This window comes from Pristis pectinata, chromosome 16, assembly GCF_009764475.1.
Source record: "Pristis pectinata isolate sPriPec2 chromosome 16, sPriPec2.1.pri, whole genome shotgun sequence".
Lineage (NCBI taxonomy): Eukaryota > Metazoa > Chordata > Chondrichthyes > Rhinopristiformes > Pristidae > Pristis > Pristis pectinata.
Genome location: NC_067420.1, coordinates 5,542,879 through 5,565,250, shown reverse-complemented (window position 1 = coordinate 5,565,250; position 22,372 = coordinate 5,542,879). Strand labels below are relative to the sequence as shown.

General features: G+C 47.9%; 1 protein-coding gene across 1 annotated transcript in view; it reads left to right on the top strand.

Annotated features, from left to right (window-relative positions):
* The window catches only part of LOC127578893 (phosphoenolpyruvate carboxykinase, cytosolic [GTP]-like), a 37,617-nt gene extending 26,996 nt beyond the window's left edge, over window positions 1–10,621 (top strand). The window contains exons 5-11 of the mRNA XM_052031439.1: window positions 3,575–3,756; window positions 4,455–4,658; window positions 4,784–4,971; window positions 5,092–5,254; window positions 5,391–5,747; window positions 6,764–6,859; window positions 9,782–10,621. Coding sequence (XP_051887399.1) covers window positions 3,575–3,756; window positions 4,455–4,658; window positions 4,784–4,971; window positions 5,092–5,254; window positions 5,391–5,747; window positions 6,764–6,859; window positions 9,782–10,236 — 1,645 coding nt within the window. The 3' untranslated portion in view covers window positions 10,237–10,621. The remainder of the gene's footprint in view (window positions 1–3,574; window positions 3,757–4,454; window positions 4,659–4,783; window positions 4,972–5,091; window positions 5,255–5,390; window positions 5,748–6,763; window positions 6,860–9,781) is intronic.
* The last annotated feature ends 11,751 nt before the right edge of the window (window positions 10,622–22,372 follow it).

Below are 22,372 nucleotides of genomic sequence, written 5' to 3'. Positions count from 1 at the left end.
TAACTGGATCCATGACTTTGTAACAAACAGGTCGCAATCAGTGAGGGTAGGTAGCAATACCTCCGGCACAATTATTCTCAACACTGGTGCCCCGCAAGGCTGCGTCCTCAGCCCTCTACTCTACTCCCTGTACACCCACGACTGTGTGGCCAGATTCTACTCTAACTCCATCTACAAGTTTGCAGATGATACCACCATTGTAGGCCGTATCTCAAACAGCGATGAGTCGGAATACAGGAAGGAGATAGAGAGCTTAGTGGAATGGTGTCATGACAACAACCTTTCCCTCAATGTCAACAAAACTAAAGAGCTGGTCATTGACTTCAGGAAAGGGGGCAGTGTACATGCACCTGTCTACATCAATGGTGCTGTGGTCGAGAGGGTTGAAAGCTTCAAGTTCCTGGGAGTGAACGTCACCAACAGCCTGTCCTGGTCAAATCACGTAGATGCCATGGCCAAGAAAGCTCACTAGCGCCTCTACTTCCTCAGCAGGCTAAAGAAATTTGCTTTGTCCGCTTTGACTCTCACCAACTCTTACCGATGCACCATAGAAAGCATCCTATCTGGATGTATCATGGCTTGGTACGGCAACTGCTCTGCCCAAGACCGCAAGAAGCTGCAGAGAGTTGTGGACACAGCCCAGTGTGGCACGGACACCAGCCTCCCCTCCTTGGACTCTGTCTTTACCTCTCATTGTCTTGGTGTAGCAGCCAGCATAATCAAAGACCCCACCAACCTGGGACATTCTCTCTTCTCTCCTCTTTCATCAGGTAGAAGATACAGGAGCCTGAGGGCACGTACCACCGGACTTAAGGACAAGTGACAATAATGAACCAATACCAATACCAACACTTGTACCGAGGTACAGTGAAAAGCTTGTCATACAAACCGTTCGTACAGGTCAATTCATTACACAGTGCAGTTACATTGAGTTAGTACAAAGTGCGTTGATGTAGTACAGGTAAAAACAGTAAGAGTACAGAATAAAGTGTCACAGCTACAGAGAAAGTGCAGTGCAATAAGGTGCAAGGTCACAGCAAGGTAGATCATGAGGTCATAGTCCATCTCATTGTATAAGGGAACCGTCCAATAGTCTTATCACAGTGGGGTAGAAGCTGTCCTTAAGTCTGGTGGTACGTGCCCTCAGGCTCCTGTGTCTTCTACCCGATGGAAGAGGAGAGAAGAGAGAATGTCCCGGGTGGGTGGGGTCTTTGATTATGCTGGCTGCTACACCAAGACAACGAGAGGTAAAGACAGAGTCCAAGGAGGGGAGGCTGGTGTCCGTGATGCGCTGGGCTGTGTCCACAATTCTCTGCAGCTTCTTGCTGTAAAAGTTGGTGAGAGTCAAAGGGGACAAAGCAAATTTCTTTCGCTTCCTGAGGAAGTAGAGGCGCTGGTGAGCTTTCTTGGCTGTGGCATCTACGTAATTTGACCAGGACAGGCTGTTGGTGATGTTCACTCCCAGGAACTTGAAGCTCTCAACCCTCTCGACCTCAGCACCATTGATGTAGACAGGTGCATGTGCACGTTTCATTTTACCCACCGAACATTAACAATGTTTTAATTAACATTAACAACGTTTTAATTTCCGGGTCCCTAACCTTCAACAACCACACAAATACTGCGCAGCGAGGCTGTGCAAGTAACTCTTTGCCTGACTCCCCAGAATGATCTCACCATCTACAAGGCACAAGTCAGAAGAGTGATGTATATTCTCTGCTTGTCAGGATGAGTACAGCTCCAACAAGGTCAATGATCACAACACGAATTAGATCAAACCCATCCACCGCCATCAACATTCATTCCCTCCATCACCAGCACACAGTGTGTACCATCTACAAAATCCACCCAGGCTTCTCCAACAGCACCGTGATCTCTCCCACGAGCAGGCACAGGGGAACATCGCCGCTATCTTCTCAAAGGCCAGCAGCTCCATAAACGATGGCCCTACCTGCAACACAGGTGCTGTAAATCCATAAAGCAGGCAGAAGCTCTCAGATCAGTCTAGCAGGGTTACATGCAGATCAAAAGGCTTAGCCCCAGAGCAGCATCTACTGCTGTACCACAGTGGTATTTTCATCAACACCACCTGTTTGTAGAACCTGACTGAAGTGGCCTGCTCAGTACCAACGTGCAGCTAATTAGTTGGCCACACATTGCACTAGTGCAAAATTCTTAAAGAGCTTGAAGGAGAGAGGTCAGGCAGCATCTATGGAGGAAAATAAACAGTCGACGTTTGGAGCCAAGACCCTTCATCAGGACTGGAGGGGAAGAGGGCAGAAGCCAGACTGAGAAGGTTGGGGGAGGGGGAGGAGCACATGCAGGCAGGGGAGAGGTGAATTCAGGTGGTAGGTGAGTCCAGGTGAGAGGGGGAAGGTAGTGGGGGGGGGGGAAGATGTAATAAGCTGAGGGGAGGAGAGGAGACGGGCAGGTCACCAAGGTGGGGGAAGGGAGCCACAGGAATAAAGGAAGACAAAGGAGTTGGGGGGAGGGAAGAAAAAGAAGGGGAGGGGTTACCAGAAGTTAGAGAGACTGATGTTGAGGCCATTGGGTTGGAGACTCCAACCTGCATCTGGCCTCAATGTGGCAGTAGAGGAGGCAGTGGATAGACATGTCAGTACGGGAGTGGGATGTGGAATTGAGGTGGGTGGCAACAGGGAGGTCCTGGCTGTTGCGGCGGACGGAGCAAAGGTGCTGGACGAAGTGGTCACCCAATCTGCGTCGGGTCTCACCGATGTACAGGAGACCGCACCGGGAGCACTGGAATCTGGAACCGGGGTCGCAGTTTCAAACTAAGGCATTCAGGCCAGAATATCTCCATCAAGAGCTTGGTGAATCTTTGGAATTCTCTGCCCAACAGTGCTGTGGAGGCTCAGTGTCTGAGTATATTCAAAACTAAGATTGATTGTTTTGAATTGAGGGATATGAGGTCTGTGCAGAAAGTGGAATTGTAGTACAAGATCAGCCATGACCTCTTTGAATGGCAGAGCAGGCACGATGGGCTGAATAGCCTCCTCCCGCCTCTATCTGATGGTGAGTGGACAGAGATCCAGTTCCTGCAAGTTCGAACACAGAGCGAGAACTTTGAGCTTGTAGAATGATACCAAGGATGACAAATAATTGATTATTTGTACAGTTGTGAAGAAAGCTGCGAGAAGTTAACGAAATAAGAGTTTGAGGAATTGTCGCTTGACTTTGAATTGTAATTAATGAACACTCGTTGATGCAGAGCAAACAACAAATGTCAGCATGGTTGGTCCTTGCAGTGAGAGGCAGAACATGGGTCCAGTAAATTTTCAGGGACCCCACACACCAACAAACACAAGAGTAGTTGGAATACACATTGCATAAAGTTCACTGCCTTACCCCACACACGCACAATATATTCAACGTAAAAACTCAGACCTTACAGAATTGGCGTGTGCATTTAGACCAGTTGGTATCAGAACTCTGCCCTTGGTTCTGAATGATCACACATTACAATGATGTGATAGTGAGGCTGTAACTGTGAGGATTGACTGGCCTCAATGAGGAGTCCCTGCCACTCGTTCTCATCACTTTCTATCATCTCCAGCTGGCTGGCTCGCACGGACCCCAAGGATGTTGCTCGTGTGGAGAGTAAAACGGTGATTGTGACCCCTGAGCAGAGGGATACCATTCCCATAGCAAAGAATGGAGTGAGCCAGCTCGGGCGATGGCTGTCAGAGAAGGAGTTTGAAAAGGCCTTCAATGCACGATTCCCAGAGTGTATGAAAGGTACAGGCATTAATTCAACCTACAAAATCCCCCAGCTACTCCTGTACATTGACTGGTGAGTTGTGCTCATTGACAATGCAATAATAGTGCCTGCGCTGTCGGCTACATCTCTCACCTGACATGGTTCCTGATGTACACCAAGGATCCAGGATCCCTGCAGCTGACTGGGTCAGATATAGCAAACAAATTTTCTGACTCCACCGATTATACAAATCAGAGGGACCCTGCTGTATTTCATTGTGTAGATTGTACACACCAGGGGAGCCCTGCTGTATTTCACAGTGTAAACTGTACAAATAAGAGAGACCATGCCGTAATTCACAGTGTAGAGTGCACACATCAATGGGGCCATGCTGTATTTCATGGTTTAGAATGTACACATCAGAGGCCCCCTACTGTATTTCACCACATAGATTGATGAAACCAGAGGGATCCTACCGTATTTCACAGTGTATACTGTACACATCAACAGGACCATACTGTATTTCACAGTGTAGGGTGTATGTCAGAGGCAGTCTACCATATTTCACAGTGTAGATTGTACAAATCACAGGAATCCTACCGTATTTTACAGTCTAGATAAGTGCAGTAACTAAATCTGAAACTGTCATTAACATTTCAATAATAAGGATTTATCCATCAGTGACCTTCTACCTCAGCGGTGTCCCCGGACTGACTTCCTTGCTTTAAACCTCTAGGGCGTACGATGTACCTGATCCCGTTCAGCATGGGGCCTGTGGGGTCGCCTCTGTCCAAGATTGGTGTCCAGCTCACAGACTCGCCGTACGTTGTGGTCAGCATGAGGATCATGACTCGCATGGGATCGGCTGTGCTGGAGGCCCTGGGCAGTGGCCAGTTTGTGAAGTGTCTCCACTCAGTGGGGTGTCCTCTGCCACTGAAGAGTGAGTGTGGATCTTCTGTTTTGAGATTGTTGTTGCTGCCTGAGTGTTAGGGGGGAAGGCGTCCTGCACTTTGATACAGAAGCTTTGTATTGAACCTTTGGTGACCATCCACCTCTTGTGTGTAGAGCCGCTGGTCAATAACTGGGCCTGCAACCCCGAGCTGACCCTGGTCGCCCACATTCCTCAGCGCAAGGAGATCATTTCATTTGGGAGTGGCTACGGCGGGAACTCCCTGCTGGGGAAGAAGTGTTTTGCCCTGCGCATCGCCTCGAGGATCGCCAGGGATGAGGGCTGGCTGGCTGAGCACATGCTGGTAAGTAGATGGAGGCCGCTCCTTGTGGAGCCATGGCTGAAGGGTCATTCAGCAGCTGCAGATTATCAGTAACGTGCCTCTGCCCTCAGCTTCTCACCAGCCTCTCCCCTCCCTCCACAGATCCTGGGAGTAACCAACCCCAAAGGCCAGAAGAAGTACATTGCTGCAGCTTTCCCCAGCGCCTGTGGCAAAACAAACATGGCTATGATGAACCCAACACTGCCTGGCTGGAGAGTGGAGTGTGTGGGAGATGACATCGCCTGGATGAAATTTGATGAGCAAGGTTTGTTCATTTTGACACTTCTCCATAGCTGAAGGCAGATGAAACAAAATAATTAGAAGGGAAGGTGTTCAGTTTATTCTGAACATTGTGCCTGGTGTGAACATGGATGAATCTGTTTTCCTGCTCCTTCCTACAGGAATCCTGAGGGCAATCAACCCAGAAAATGGCTTTTTCGGTGTCGCCCCTGGGACATCGATGAAGACAAACCCAAACGCCATGAAGACCGTTCACAAGAACACCATCTTCACCAATGTGGCAGAGACCAGTGACGGTGGTGTTTACTGGGAAGGAATTGATGAAACCCTGCCCCCCAACGTCACAGTGACGTCATGGAAGAATAAAAGGTGGACGCTGCAAGATGGAGAACCTTGTTCACATCCCAACTCCAGGTTCTGCGCTCCTGCCAGGCAGTGTCCGATCATAGATCCAAACTGGGAGTCTCCCGAAGGCGTTCCCATTGAAGCAATTATCTTTGGAGGACGAAGGCCGAAAGGTACAAAAATCTATTCTATAGAGCACCACGAATAAGCATTAGACACATAGCCTGTAGGTTTCTGGCATTGCATTGGATCTACTGCTCAGGGAGCTCCACCTCTTTTCTTGATGGAGTCTTTGTAAATCGGATGGTCCAAGTTTCAGCCTGGCTATCTGACCTGAAAATTTTGCCTCTGGCTTCGAGGGAACTGTTGAGTGGTGATCTGTCCATTGGTCCAAGTCACCATCATCCTCTACTTAGCATCATTTAGCTTACCTCTGAGAGATAGTGTGGGTTCATAGCTCAGTCAGGGATATCTGCACCTAACCAACCAAGCATGTTGCTGATCCTTGGGTTATGGAGGGGTGGGTTGGACATGAACACTGGAGGTCAGCACACTGGTTGAGGTGGGATCAGAGATGGAGATCCATTAGGGGTGGGGCTCTGTGAGGGTCCAGTCAGCCTCCACATTCACATTGAAGGTCTGCTAATGCATGAGTAGCCCCACTCTCTGAGTGGATCTTACAGAAGGAGCACCCTGAAGTGGGTCGATCACCATGGGACCCCTCTGTACGGAGAGCCTCTGTGTCCTGGGTCAGACACAAGGACGGTGCAGAACCATGGGATTCAGAAAATGCTCAGGATGTACCAAACAGTTTCACTGGTAGAATTTCCTGACCCCTTCTGATGAATGTAGACCCATAAGTGCAATGAGAAGGCTGGTGTACACTTTCAACCCATTGTCCTGGAGTAAAGCTGACATCAGGGGTGTGCTGCAGGTTCTGGACATCACTAACTTGCCACTTCCAGTGTAATCAGCTTCCTGTTCTACACCAGGACGATGCAGATTACCCATTCCCTGCTGCTAGATCACAACCCTGATTCTGATGGAACATGAGTGGGGACAGGGGAGGGACCAGGGGTGGGGACAGAGGAAGGGGTGGGGTGGAACGGGGGTAAGAGATTGAAAAATACAAATGCACTTCACATTGTAGAGCAGATGTCACTGTCAGATGCCTCCTGTCCTGTTCCAGGGGTCCCTCTGGTGTATGAAGCATTCAACTGGCAGCACGGAGTTTTCATTGGAGCAGCCTTGAGGTCAGAGGCTACAGCTGCAGCTGAACACAAAGGTATGAGAGCAAGGCCGGGGCAGGGAGCGCAGTGAGACGGGAGCAGGGAGCACAGTGAGACTGGGTGGCAGGGACTGCAGCGAGACTGGGGGCAGGGAGTACAGTGAGACTGGGGGCAGGGAGTACAGTGAGACTGGGGGGCAGGGAGTACAGTGAGACTGGGGCAGGGAGTACAGTGAGACTGGGGGGCAGGGAGTACAGTGAGACCGGGGACAGGGAGTACAGTGAGACCGGGGTCAGGGAGTACAGTGAGACTGGGGGGCAGGGAGTACAGCGAGACGGGGGGGCAGGGAGTACAGTGAGACTGGGGGCAGGGAGTACAGCGAGACTGGGGGGCAGGGAGTACAGTGAGACTCGGGGGCAGGGAGTACAGCGAGACGGGGGGGCAGGGAGTACAGTGAGACTGGGGCAGGGAGTACAGCGAGACTGGGGGCAGGGAGTACAGCGAGACCGGGGGCAGGGAGTACAGCGAGACTGGGGGCAGGGAGTACAGCGAGACTGGGGGCAGGGAGTGCAGCACGTGGATGTGAAGTATTTGGATTTTCAGAAGGCCCTTGAAGTCCTATCTAAGAAGTTCGTGTGGAAAATTAAAGCACATGGGATTGGACTGTAATAAACAGGCTTGGGTGATAACTGCTTGACTGACAAAAAGCAGAAAGTAGGAACAAAAAGGGTCTTATTAAGAATATCAGGCAGTGAACAGAGGGGCAGCACCAAGGATCAGTGCTTGATCACAATATACACCAGTGACCTGGATGAAGGAACCAAATGTCAGTTTGCCAGTGGTACAAATGGTGGGGAATGTGAGTTGAGTGGACGATGCTGGAGGCTTCAAGCAGCTGATGACGTGGACAAATACATGGCAGACACAGTGTAAGGTGGCAGAATGGGAAGTTATTCTCTTTGGCAGGAAAGCAGGAAAGGTGGAGTATTATTTAACTAGAAATAGTTTGGGAAGTGTCAATATACAAAGGGATCTCGGTGTCTTTGTACAGTCACTGAAAGCAACTGAAGATGCAGCAAGCAGTTCAGGAGGCAAATGGTGTGTTGGCCTTTGTTGTAAGAGGGTTTGAGTACAGGGGTAAGGATGTCTTAATACAACAATAGGAGGCCTTGAGTGATCTCACACCTGGAATATTGTGTGCAGTTCTGGTCTCAGTTCCTAAGGAAGGATAATACCTGCTTCAAATCACAGAGTAATACAGCTCAGAAACAGGCCCTTTGGCCCAACTAGTCCACGCTGACCACAGCATCCTCCCTGCTAGTCCTAGTTGCCCGTGTTTGGCCCATAACCCTCCAAGCCCCTTCCCTCCATGTACCTATCCAAATGTCTCTTAAATGTTGCAATTGTACCCGCCTCGACCACTTCCTCTGGCAGCTCATTCCAGGTACTCACCACCCTCTGTGTAAACACGATACCTCTTTTTTTCTTCTCCGATTTATATCCTTCCCAACAATATAGTAGTCTCCTCTTTGGCTGTCACCATGGCAAAATACTCCGCAACTGAATACAGATGCAAAAACAAACTTGGGACCTTAGCTTCCCATTTTGCCTCTGTTACAACATCTTTTTTCCCCCTAATTACCCAACCCTTTGATTAGTCTTTTAGTACTTATCTGTTTATTAAATCTAACAAACGTTTGGGCACAATCAGGAGGCACACACGAGTGGCACAGTTAAGGCAAGGGCTAGTGCACTACACTCACTGTGAGGGAGCACTTGCACAAACAATGACCAAGCGCTTAGCACAGGCACAGTGAGGGGCAGCCACAGCACGACTGCTATTTGTCCACCTTAGTGAGTATCAGCAGAGATAAATGCTGTGGAGGGAATTGCAGCAGACACTCACCAGAACAATTCCTGGGATCACAGGTCTTTCTTTTGAGAAGGGATTAGGTTGAAGAGGCCCATATTCACCAGGATTCGGAAGAGTGAGAGGAAACTAAAAAAATTCCAGTGAAGGGAGACAGTCCGGACGCAGGGAAGATGTTTGCTCCGGCTGAGAGGTCTAGAACAAGGGGGTCGCAATCTCAGGATATGGGGCAAGACACCTAGGGCTGAGATGAGGACTAGTTACTTCACTCTCAGAAGACGATGGACCTATGGAATTCACAGGGTGTGGAGACCATGTCACTGACGCTATTTAAGGAAATAGCAGGATTTGTAGACTAGGATAAGATAAGATATCTTTATTAGTCACGTACATCGAAACACACAGTGAAATGCATCTTTTGCGTAGAGTGTTTTGGGGGCAGCCTGCAAGTGTCACCACGCTTCCGGCGCCAACATAGCATGCCCACAACTTCCTAATCTGTACATCTTTGGAATGTGGGAGGAAACTGGAGCACCCGGAGGAAACCCACGCAGACACGGGGAGAACGTACAAACTCCTTACAGACAGTAGCCGGATTTGAACTGGGTCGCTGGCACTGTAAAGCGTTATGCTAACCGCTACACTGCCGATATGGAGAGACACAGGAATATGCCATTGAGATTGAGAATCAGCCGTATTTGAATTGAACAGGGGAGTGGCGTCTATGGGCCAAATGAGATGCTCCCGGTCCTACTTCACTGTGTCTCTGTTGGTGGGTTTTTCTGAGAATCTGTCAATATTACAGATCGTTTAATTTCATTCCTGAATTTTACGTGACTAATTCCACAAGTGCCTTGGAGGGAATTGAATATTTGCTTCCCGTTCCATCCCTCAGGATTAAGTCCAGTCTCTTTACCACAGAGCTACATATCCCAACACACACTGTCTTTCTCCAACATGAAACAGAAAGCTGTACCTAGACATCTGAGTCCGGCATGAAGGTTGTGGTGTGGTGGGGTTTGTTCACAAACTAATGTCCCATTACCCAGTGATTCCCATGCTTCCCTTGGCACCAGTTCTTTACCACTCCTCTCTCGCTCTTCCTCAGGTAAGGTCATCATGCACGACCCCTTTGCCATGAGGCCTTTCTTCGGGTACAACTTTGGCAAGTACCTGTCCCACTGGCTCAGCATGGAGCACAGGACCCGTTCCAAACTTCCCAAGATCTTCCACGTCAACTGGTTCCGCAAGGACAAGCAGAACAACTACCTGTGGCCGGGCTTTGGCGAGAACTCGCGAGTCCTGGAGTGGGTGTTCCGGAGGATCGAGGGGGAGGACTGCGCCAAGGTCTCTCCTTTGGGTTTCATCCCCACGGATGGATCCCTGAACCTCGAGGGCCTGAGCAACGTGAACACAGACGAGCTGTTCAGTATCGAGAGGGAGTTCTGGGAAGAGGAAATAAAAGTGATTAGAGAGTATTTTGAAGAGCAAGTCAACAACGACCTTCCCAGCGATGTAGCCAATCAGCTGCTGCAGTTAGAGCAGAGAATAGGTTGCTTGTAACAAGGGCCAATAGGGATAGAACAATAACCATGATTATAAATTTAAGGATGCAAAATCTCTCCTGATGGGTGGTCTGGTTAACGGAGTGAGTCCATCCATGCAGAAGCAAGCAGACCCCTCCCCTGATTTCATTTCTGACCTGCATTGAACTAACTGACCTCCAGGCAGCCTGAATGACTTATGGTTTAGTGAGGGGAAGTTCAGAGTTCATGCACTTGTTTGCCACTGTGCATGTATGCGCGCGCGCGTGCGTGTGTGTGTGTGTGTGTGTGTGTGTGTGTGTGTCTTTGGTCAGGGTTCATACGTGTACAAGAGAGCAGCCATTCGAAAGAGGTATTGTGGAGAAACCAGGCTTAACGGAGCCTTGTGTTGGACTGAAGGTGGGATTGGGGATAGAGTGACATCGGGTGAAGGGAGGGTGAGAGGGAGGGGTTGCTCGATTTGCAGAAAAAGTTGGCACTACCAAATAGAAGAGCATTTTCTGCTTATGCAAAATCAATCGATAAATTTTTAAAATATTATCATTCTGATTTGCTTTCATTTTATAATAGAAACACTTGACAAGCTTCACACAGTCACAGATTGTATTATGTGGTTTAAGCATTAAAATGGATGGGTGAAGATCCACATTTGCTTGTGTTACCAGATACCCTTTGGCAGTGTCCACCTTGGGGTTAATATAACCCTGAAGGGTTGTAACATTTAAATCTTGGCTGCTCTCAATTTTTTTACAATAGGTCTGCATTTAGTTTGTGTAACAATTTTATTGTGTGGATATCTTATAACATTGATGTTTTATTTATAAGACTCCTTTTTATTAAAGGGAAACATTTTTATTTTTGGAAACGTCTTCAGTTTGTTCATCATTGAAGCTGCAAAAGTTCTATGTTGATTGTTGAGACAATGAGAAATATTTTCCCCCTTTCAGAGAAACTGATGTTAGCCCGCTTCTATAAGAAGGTGATAGATTTTGTTGGAAGAATAAGGAAACTCATTCAATTAAAGCTCCTAAGTAGGGTACAGGAACAAAGTGATCTGAAGGTCCAGGCACATAGATCATTAAAGCAAGCTAACGAGGCCAGAAAAAAAAATAAAGGCAGCATTAAGATGTATTTGTAGATAAATAGAATTGAAAAAGAAAAGATGTGTTTCTCAGTCTGGGTGATCTAACTAAAAGTGGAGCATTGAAAGTATGGTTCAGAAGGGTATTTGAGTCCAGGAGGGTATTTGGGGCCAAGTGGGAAGGAGCTGCTGCCTCTAACCTTTAACACGGTGAGTTGTGTAAGCTTGAGGCAGCAATTATCTCAAATTTTGTCCATAGTTTTAAAGCTCTGTAGGTTAATGATTTAGAAAACAAATTAAGTCAGTACTGCCTGTCTTGTGGGTGGTCACACCTGCCCGATATCCTATTGCACCTGAGACCCCCAAGGTCTTGCACACAACAAGCATTAAAGACACAAATGTCACAAATATCTTCCCTCCCTTAGCTACAACGGCGCAGAACCAGTGGAAGAAAAGAGGCAGGTCGCGGATTGTGAGGGGTTGGGGGAAGTGGGTGCAGTGGACAGAGACTGAAGTGTTGGCTGGGGTTGAGATTAGTTGGCGGCAGAGGAGTGGGAGGGATGTGGGGTATTAGAGGAGTAGGGGGAGTAGATCCTGAGGGTCAGGTCAGAGCAATTGTTGGGGGGGCGCATACAACAGCTATACACAAGGAACAACATTTTGATAAGAAACAGGAGGTCATTTATCACTTGGAGATCAAGGTGGGATGGGTGAACAAAGGGATCTTGGAATACAGATACACTGATCACCAGAAGTTGTGCCAAAGGCCAGCAAGGCCAAGGTTTATTTCTGAAAGGATAGAATGGAGAAGGAGAGAAATTGTGCTAAATCTGTGGGAACCTTGGTTACACAACACTTGTACTGTGTGCACTTCAGGTCACTGGGTTATAAAATGGATGTAGAGGCAATGGGGAAGGTTCAGAGAAGATCTACAAGGATGGTCCAAGAGATGATGAGCAGTCTGGGCCTCTTTTCCTTTGAGAAAAGAAGCTGAGGGATGACCTAACAGGGGTCCTAAAATTATGGGAGGTGGAGAAAAGGAAAAGTAGGGCAAAGCATAACCAGAGGCATGAGATCCAACAGGGAATTTGGAAGACACAAGAGATTCTGCAGATGCTGGAAATCTGGAGCAACACACACACAAAATGCTGGAGGAACTCAGGGGGTCAGGCGGCATCCATGGAGGGAGATGAACAGTCGGCGTTTCGGGCCGAGATATCCTGATGAAGGGTCTCAGCCCGAAACGTTGATTGTCCATTTCCCTCTGTAGATGCTGCCTGACCCACCGAGTTCCTCCAGCATCTTGTGGGAGTTTGGAAGGAGGTCCTTTGCCCGAAGAGCAGTGAGACTGGAACTGACTCCTACAGGGGGTGGGTGAGCAGAATGGTCAAGTACATGAGAAAGGAGTAGAGGGACACGCTGATAAATGAGGAAAAAGGAAGGAAGCTCGAGTGGAGCATAACCACCAGCGTGGACTGTTGCCGTAATGTAATCTTATAAACTAGATTGAGATTGAGGATAGGGGACACACTGAGGTGGCTGGGGGTGAGGGGATGCAGAGGACCCATCAGGCTGGGGTCCAGCAGTGGGAGGGAGATGGAGTGGGGTCAGGGCTGCGTTTGGGGATCCTGGTCGACATTGGTATCAAGAGGTTGTTGAGTGCTGGGTGTGGATCTGAGCAACCTGACAGATGATTCAGATGTCAGATGAAATGGCTGCAAGGCAGGTAAGGCTCTTCTCCTTTAGGCAACGCAGAAGAAGTGCACAACTGCATAAATGTGTGTTGTTGAATGCCCTTTGATGTCACAGTGCATGTCTGTGTGGTCTCTCCGCATCGCTTGCAAATAGGAACCAGGAAAAAAGTAAAGTATATGACATGTACACTATCAAACTTTAGATTAAACCTTCCATGTAATGTATAAAACTGCCAAGCTAATGAAGTTATAGACAGGCGTGTTTAAAAATAACTTGCAACAAACTAAGAAGCAAGTGGATATCATGTATATTTTTATATCAGAGCAGGTTGTGTGCCTTGACTGCAGAATGTGGGAGTTTATGGTCGTACTGCCTTCGCTCAATACTTCTGCGTCTTGAATCACTCAAGATCTTTGAGCTGGAGCCTGGTTGAGGAGACACTGAGCGACGGGAGGGATATCAGAGAGGTGCACGCTCAGAAAGGATTTGCAGTGACACAGAATCGTGGCAATCCAAGGGAGAGAAAACGTGGTCTTGCAGAAACTGTCCCAGCCCATTAGGACAATGTATTGGCTATTGGCTACCTGTGAGTATGAGGATACCGTCGAAGGCCAACCAGACGTTGCCCATGGCTGTTCTGCAGGGTGGCACAGTGATGTAGTGGTTGGTGTTGATGTCCCACAGCATCAGAGACCTGGGGTTGATCCTGGTGCAGTCTGCCTGCAGTTTGCATGTTCTCCCTGCAGCCACGGGGGTTTCTCCCAGGTGCTCTGTTTCCTCCCACATCCCAAAGACTTGCTGATTGGCAGGTTAATTGACCGCTGTCAATTACCCCGAGTATAGGTGAGTGGCAAGAGAATTCAGAGGGGCGGGGGTGTGATGTGGTGTTGATGGGGTTGTGAACAGGAGAATGGAATTAGTGTAGATGCATACTTGATGGGCTGAAGGGCCTTTTTCTGTGCTGTGTGACTGGGAAACAGGAGGAGTACGTCTGGGATTTGTGAATCGCATAATATGAGGGATAGTTGGAATCCTTAGGAATGGGAGGGGGTGAGGGCACAGTGAGTGAGTGATCAGGATCTGAGGTCACGACACCTGACATTTCCCTACTCCTATATCACAGTTAACAGGTGGCAAGAGTGAATCATTAGCCTCGAGATGTCAACTTCACCCTGTCTTTGGAAAACTGCGATGAACTTTGCACCACCTTAGCCTGTGTTCGGTACACAAGAACACAAGGTAACAGGAGCAGGAGTGGGGCCACCAGGCTCCTCAAGACTGCCCCACTATTCAATATGATCATGGCTGATCTGTGTCGGCCTCAACTCCTCTTCTGTGCCGTAGCCCTCAATTCTTCCATCTGTCAAATATTTATCTTCCTCCACCTTAAATATATCTAATGATCTGGCCTCCACCACCCTCTGGAGCAGAGAACTCCAGAGATTCGCTCCCCTCTGAGAGAAGGAATTTCTACGCACCTCAGCTTTAAACAACTGGCCCCTTGTTTTGTAACCATGTCCCCTTGTTCACAACTCTCCCACTAGTGAAAACATCTCAACATCTCCCCTGTCAAGCCCCCTTAGGGTCTTATATGTTTGAATAAGGTCACCCCTCCTTCTTCTAAACACCAAGGAATACTAACCCAAACTGTCCAGTCCCTCTTGATAGGACAATCCTCTCACCCCAGGAATTTGCCCACTGAATCTCTTTTCGACTGCCTCCAATGCTACAAAGACCTTTCTTTTTAGGTAAAGCGACCAAAACTGTGCACAGTATTCCATCTGTGGCCTCTCCAACACACCGTACAACTGTAACGAAACCTCATTTTTCTTGATCTCCAACCCCTTTGTACTAAAGACCACTTACCTCTGAACAACATGTTGGACCTGCCTGAACTTTTGTGATTCATGCACTAGAACACCTAGATCCATCTGAACTTCAGTCATTTGCAGGCTCTCTCCATTTAGATAATAATCTGCCCTTTGATTCCTGTTACTGAAGTGCGTGACCTCACACTTCCCCACGTTAAACTCCATTTGCCAGGTTATTGCCCAATCACTCAATCTATCTGCATCCCATTGCAGAATCACAATGTCCTTTTCACAATATGCCCTTCCACCTATTTTCATATCATCACCAAACTTGGAAACTTTACACTTTGTTCCCTCCTCAGGTCATTAAAGTAAATTGTAAACAACCGAGGGCCAAGAACCGAACCCTGGGGATCTCCACTAGTTACATCCCTCCAGCGTGAAAAGGACCATTGATTCTTTCTGTTTTCTGTGTGACAGTCAGTTTTCAGTCCATGCCAACACACTTTCTCCATTACCTTGGGCTTTTAATTTATGCACCAGCCTCTTATGTGGCACCTTCTCATATGACTTTTGGAAATCTAAATATACTACATCTACAGGTTCCCCTTTATCAACTCTCCTTGTCATATCCTCAAAGAATTCAAGCAAATTTGTCAAACATGATTTACTTTTCGTAAAACCATGTTGACTTGGTTGATTATATTCAGCTCTCCTCGATGATTAGTTATTTCCTCTTTGATTATTGACTCCAGCACCTTGCCAACAAGAGATGTCAAACTAACTGGCCTGCAGTTCCCCACCTTCTGCCTTCCCCCTTTTTGAACGAGGGAGTCACATTGGCTCTTCTCCAATCTTCTGGTACCCTCCTGGACTTTAGCAGGATTTGAACATTTTCAACCAGTGGGTTCACTATCTGTGCTGCCATTTCCTCTAAAACCCTTGGGTACAAGCCACCGGGTCCTGGTGATACACCAACCTTTAGCCCCGTGAGTTTGTGCTGATACTTCATCCTTTGCATTTCATCTGTTACCTTAGGGATATTTGCAGCGTCCTCCACGGTGAAAACTGATGCCGCAAATTGATTTAACGTATCTTCCAATTCTTTCTTTCCTGTTGTTAATTCACCAGCCTCGTTCTCGAGAGGTCGCACACCTACCTTAACAGCCTTCTTCCTACTTATATACCCATAGAACCTATCACTGTTTTCATATTATATGCAGGCTTTCTTTCAAAACCAATTTTCTCCCTTCTTGTGAGCTATAAACTTCCCAGCCCTTGCCACTTTGTATTCCCAATATTTCAATTTAACATTATCCTTTGTTGACCACAGATCGTGCCTCTTTCTCATGGAATCTCTCTTTTTAATTGAGATAAGTTCCTGCTGAGGGTTATGGACCAGCTGTTTGAATGTCTGTCCCTGTTCGCATCTACCAGCTTGTTGTTTTAACCCACACCCTCAAACTGCACCTGGAATATTATCATGCTGTGGTCACTACCTCCTGAACCACAAGATCTCCAACTGATCAATTAAGCAAAGCCCTTGACCACGTCTCATCCATTTGCCATGCCTCTGCTCTCACACCTTCTCCTCCGGGACAGAGCAAGGATCGAATTCTACTGGTCCTCACCTTGCACCCCACCAGTCTCCACACTCAACAGATCACTCTCCGTAATTTCCACTGCCTTCAAATAGATTCCACCAACAGGCGCGACTTCCCCTCTCCCTTCCCTTTCAGCATTTTGCAGGGATTGTTCCCTCCTTGACTCCCAGGGTCCACTCTTCTGTTCCCACCTTGTCACGACACTTTCCCTTGTAATCGCAGGTGATGCACCACTTTGTCCTCTCACCTCTTCCCTTCCCACCATCCAGCGACCCAAACCGTCTTTCCATCTGACGCAGTGAATCACTGGCACTTCTTCCAATCCAGTGCACTGCATTCAGTGTTCACAGTGTGGTCTCCTCTGCACCGGAGAAACCAGACACAGATCTGGGTGACCGCTTTGCAGAACACCCAAGAGCTCAGTCAACTGGGGTGACCCTGAGCTCCCCGTTGCCTGTCACTTTAATTCCTCATCCCTCTCCCACTCTGACGCATTGGCCTGTGACCTCCTGTACTATCACAGGGAGACCCAACACAAGCTTGAGGAACAGCACCTCATCTTCCACCTGGGCATGTTGCAGCCTTGTGAAAGTCGACCCGCGCTCTGTAATAAATCAGACAACAGCAGAACCAAAGAACTTACGATCAATGCTTTATTAGTTTAACGCTAGCGGGAGTGAGGGATACAGAGAAAAAGTAAACAGTGTAACTCGAGCTCTGTATTAGACCCACTCAAAGATACCCTGGTTAGTGTGTACCTTTATACCCACTTAGTGAGAAACCTTCGTGGGAAGTTGCACTTACTATGGCAATTGCTTACAGCAAGCCTTAGCAAGACATGTCTAAAAAAAACTATTTCTTTCTCACCCACACCTGGCCTCACTTTAGCCATAACTATAGTCACCCCATGGCTGAGGTAATCCCTTACCATGGGAAGAATAGCTGACCATCAGGAGAATAGCTGCATACCATTAACCCTCACATCGCCAGTCGTTAACCCTTGCATTCCCACTTATCTTTTACAGCCTTCCAAACAATATTCACAAGATCACAAGACAAGGGAGCAGAAGCAGGCCATTCGGCCCATCGAGTCTGCTCCAAGGAAAAGGGAAAAAGAAATGGGGTGGGAAAAAAAACTATTCTAATCCCATTTTCCAGCCTTATCCCCATATCCCTTGATACCCTGACTATTTAGATATCTGTCTATCTCCTCCTTGAACACCCCCACTGATCTGGCCTCCACTGCTGTGCGTGGCAAGGAGTTCCACAATTTCACCACCCTCTGGGTAAAGAAATTTCTCCTCATCTCTGTCTTGAAACTGTACCCTCTAATTCTAAGATTGTGCCCTCTGGTCCTGGACTCACCCACCAAGGGAAACAGCCTAGCCACATCTACTCTATCCTTTCCTGTCAACATTTTAAATGTCGCTACGAGGTCCCCTCTCATCCTTCTGTACTCCAGTGAGTACAGTCCAAGAGCCGACAAACGCTCATCATACGTAAGCCCTTTCATTCCCGGAATCATTCTCGTAAATCTCCTCTGAACCCTCTCTAACGTCAGCACATCCTTCCTAAGATGTGGGGCCCAAAACTGCGCACACACTGCGAACCCTACAACTTCAGGTGACCTGAATTCCTGGTCTGTATCGGTGGACCCTCTGGGACATTAGCTCAGCGTGTTTGTTTTCCCCTTTTTTTCTCTCTGGGAGTGGAGGACGTGCCCAGCCTGACCTGCCGGGCATATCTGCCCGCTTTGCATTTCACAACTCCCACATTCTTTGGTCCATGTTCTCACCCTCTAACTGCTCCCATTCACCTACTGACCAGACACCCTTGTTTACAGCCTATCCCCATGGTCACCCCAGTTTTACCCTACCGGAGACAACCTCCCTCCCTACCTTCCCTGTGGTTTTAACAAGCTTCTTTCTGTCTCTCAGTCCTGTTGAAGGGTCTCCGACCTAAAATGTCGACTCTGTCTCTCTACCCATGGATGCAGCCTGACCTGCTGAGTATTCCCTGCATTTTCTGGTTTTGTTTTAGATTTCCGGCATCTGCAGTTTTTTTTGGTTTTCACTATTATTAATCATTCCTCTTAACACTTGAACACCATCATCTAGATGAAGAAACAGCTTAAAGTACATAGATCATGCTTTCTTAAAGCATTTGAATCACACCATTAAATTATGTCCAAAGAGTCTTTTGCCTGTTAACTACCATTTTTCTCTCAGCACAAATCCCTTACACATTGGAGTCCATTCTCTAATCCTGGGAAAGTGGAAGACTATGAGATCCAAGGGTAGGTGGCAAGTTGGCTTCACGATTGTCTCTGTGGGAGTAAGCAACAGGTAGGGGTGGCAGGAGGTTTCATGAGTCCCATCACCGAGGGAGAGAAGTCCAGGCATGGGCGCCTAGCTGGAGCGCTGCCTATAGAAGGTCACAGACCTTCATAACCATTGACTTGGAAATGCATTATCTGCAGATATATTATCCCTGGGGCAGCCTGGGATAGGAACCGTTTCAGTGGAGGTTCTTGAGGGTCTGACGTGGACCCTATTCTGCTCCTTCTTCAGTAACCACCCCCCCCCCCCCCCCCAACGTACGTTCCACCTCTGATACTGTCAGCACTCTGCCTGCAGCTGACTGACGGTCCCTCAGGCAGTTGAAGAGGGGCTGAAGGAGGGCAGGCGTGCAGGGACTGCTCGGGACGTCTGCTGTCCTGGGAGTGCCAGGGTCAGGATTAACCCCCACTCACTAACCAGGGCCAGGTTAACCCTCACTCACACACTAACCAGGGTCATATTAACCCTCACTCACTAACCAGGGCCAGATTAACCCTCACTCACACACTAACCAGGGTCAGGATTAACCCTCACTCACTAACTAGGGCCAGATTAACCCTCACTCACACACTAACCAGGGTCATATTAACCCTCACTCACTAACCAGGGACAGGACTAACACTCAGTCATTGAATTTCCAGGACCGGAAGTAACCTTAATCACTGACCAGGGCCAGATTAACCCTCACTCACTAATCAAAACGAGGATTAACATTCACTCACTAACCAGGATCAGGATTAACCCTCACTCAGTAACTACAGCTAGGTTTAAGCTTTGCTCACTTATTTATCAGAAGCAGAATTAACCTCAATCGCTAACAAGGGGCAGGTTAGCCTTCACTCACTCAATAACCAGGGCCAGGATTAGCCCTCACTTACTAACCTGGGCCAGCGCCAGGACTAATTTAAAACCCCCACTCATTCACTAACCAGGGCCAGATTAACCCTCACTCGCAAAACAGGGTCAGGATTAACCCTTAATCATCAACCAGGACCATGATTAACTCCCACACACAAAACAGGCCTAGGTTTAATTACACCTACTCATTTATCAGGGCCAGATTAACCTTCCTTACAGGGTCAGTAACCTGTGCTTGGTTTAACCCTCACACATTCATTCAATCGTTGCTGAGTCTTTGAAAGCTATACACTGTTGGTATTGGTTTATTATTGTCACTTGTACCGAGGTACAATGAAAAACTTGTCTTGCGTACCGATCGTACAGATCAATCCATTACACAGTGCATTGAGGTAATACAGGGTAAAACAATAACAGAATACAGAGTAAGGTGTCACAGCTACAGGGAAGTGCATTGCAGATAGACAATAGGTGCAAGAACATAACAAGGTAGATTGTGAGGTCAAGAGTCCATCTCATCATATAAGGGGAACTGTTCAATAGTCTTATAACAGAGGGATAGGATCTGTCCTTGAGCCTGGTGGGATGTGTCCTCAGGATCCTGTATCTTCTGCCTGATGGGAGAGGGGAAGAGAGAGAATGACCCTGGTGGGTGGGGTCTTTGATTATGCTGGCTGCTTCACCAAGGCAGCGAGAGGTATAGACAGAGTCCATGGAAGGGAGGCTGATTTCCTTGATGTGCTGGGCTGTGTCCACAACTCTCTGCAGTTTCTTGCGGTCCTGGGCAGAGCAGTTGCTATACCAAGCCGTGATGCATCCAGATAGGATGCTTTCTATGGTACATTGAAAGAAGTTGGTGAGTGTCTGTAGTATGAAAGGCCAGGGGTCAGGTGACAGTGACAACACTACTGACCCCCATGGTCAGACGATAGCATTGCCTATTAGGTCGGAAGCTACACCACTGTCAATCAAGGTTTGGCTCCACCCCATTAGGTAAACACCTTTGTCTTGCTCAGATTGGTCTGTGCGAGCACCTTTGTTCCTGGGCACATCTACCACTGGCCCGTTTAAAACACCTTTGTCCTTGCTGGGCCACCCAGCCCCCCAGCAGCATAAAAGCGCTGCATGTTTGGTTTTCTCTCTCTTTCTGTCTCCGAGGATGTTGAGGTAAGCTGTGCACTACTTCAGGGCAGCTAGTTAAGGACTCCCGAGACCAAAGAGCCAATGTTTGTCCAGAATCAGGGTATCCAAACATTGTATAGTTTATTCTTTGATCATTTGTACCCAGTTATTTTGTGTGTGTGTGTGTGTGTGTGTGTGTGTGTGTGTGTGTGTGTGTGTGTGTGTGTGTGTGTGTGTGTGTGTGTGCACCTCACCCTCTGTCGTGATTTCCCTCCACATTCGTGATCTTCTGCTTGAGAGTGTGTGCGAGTGCATCTGTTCCCATTCATTCTGTCCCCGCGTTTGTCTTTGTTAATAAACCATTTTTAAATTACAAAGACTGTGTCCAGACCTTTATCTTTAAGATACCAAAAGAACCTTTCTCACAACAGTGTCAAAGGGGACATACCAAATTTCTTTAGCCTTCTGAGGAAGTAGAGGTGCTGGTGAGCTTTCTTGGCCATGGCATCTACGTGGTTGGACCAGGACAGGCTATTGGTGATGTTCACTCCAAGGAACTTGAAGCTCTCAACCCTCTTGACCTCAGCACCATTGATGTAGACAGGTGCATGTACACCGCCCCCTTTCCTGAAGTCAATGACCAGCTCTTTTGTTGACATTGAGGGAAAGGTTGTTGTCGTGACACCATTCCACTAAGCTCTCTATCTCCTTCCTGTACTCCAACTCATCATTATTTACGATACGGCTCCTACGGTGGTGTCATCTACAAACTTGTAGATGGAGTCAGAGCAGAATCTGGCCACACAGTCATGAATGTATAGGGAGTAGAGTGGAGGGCTGAGGATGCAGCACTACAGACGCTACGACCTGGAGCCCTCTCCTGAGTCCTGTTGCAGGGGTTCGACCCGAAATGTTGACAATCCCTTTCTCCCGACAGATGCTGCCTGACCCGCTGAGTTCCTCCAGCAGGGTGTTTGTTATTCATGCTGCTGTTGTTGATCCTCTGCCTTTCAAGCATTTCCCTTCTCAAGTATTGATCCAAATGCTGATCGTCTCTGTTGAAGCCGTTACTGGCGGAGTTCGGGAGTGAGCAGCTTGATGTCAGGCACCCTCCCCATCTCCCCTCTGGGTGTGGGACACATTCTCTGTTTACAGCCATGTCCAGTGGAAATGGTCCCTTCCTACACGAAGCCCTCTCCTATTCAACGATCCAAGAGGCTCTGCAGTAGCTCATTACATTTCCCTCAACAATATCTGTTGCCAACTGCATCATATCATCTGCAGTGTTGGTCCTGAATACATCTACTGAACCTCACATTTAGCAAGACTGGTCATTGACTTCAGGAAGCGGGGCGGTGTACATGCTCCTGTTTACATCAATGGTGCTGAGGTGTAAATGATTGAGAGCTTCTTCTTAGGTGTAAACACCTTAAATAGCTTGTCCTGGTCCAACCACGTAGACACCACAGCCAAGAAAGTGCACCAGCGCCCCTACTTCCTCAGGAGGCTAAGGAAATTTGGCATGTCCCCATTGACCCTCACTAATTTTTATAAATGCACCATAGAAAGCATCCTATTTGGATGCATCATGGCTTAGTACAGCAAATGCTCTGCCCAAGACAGCAAGAAACTGCAGGGAGTTGTG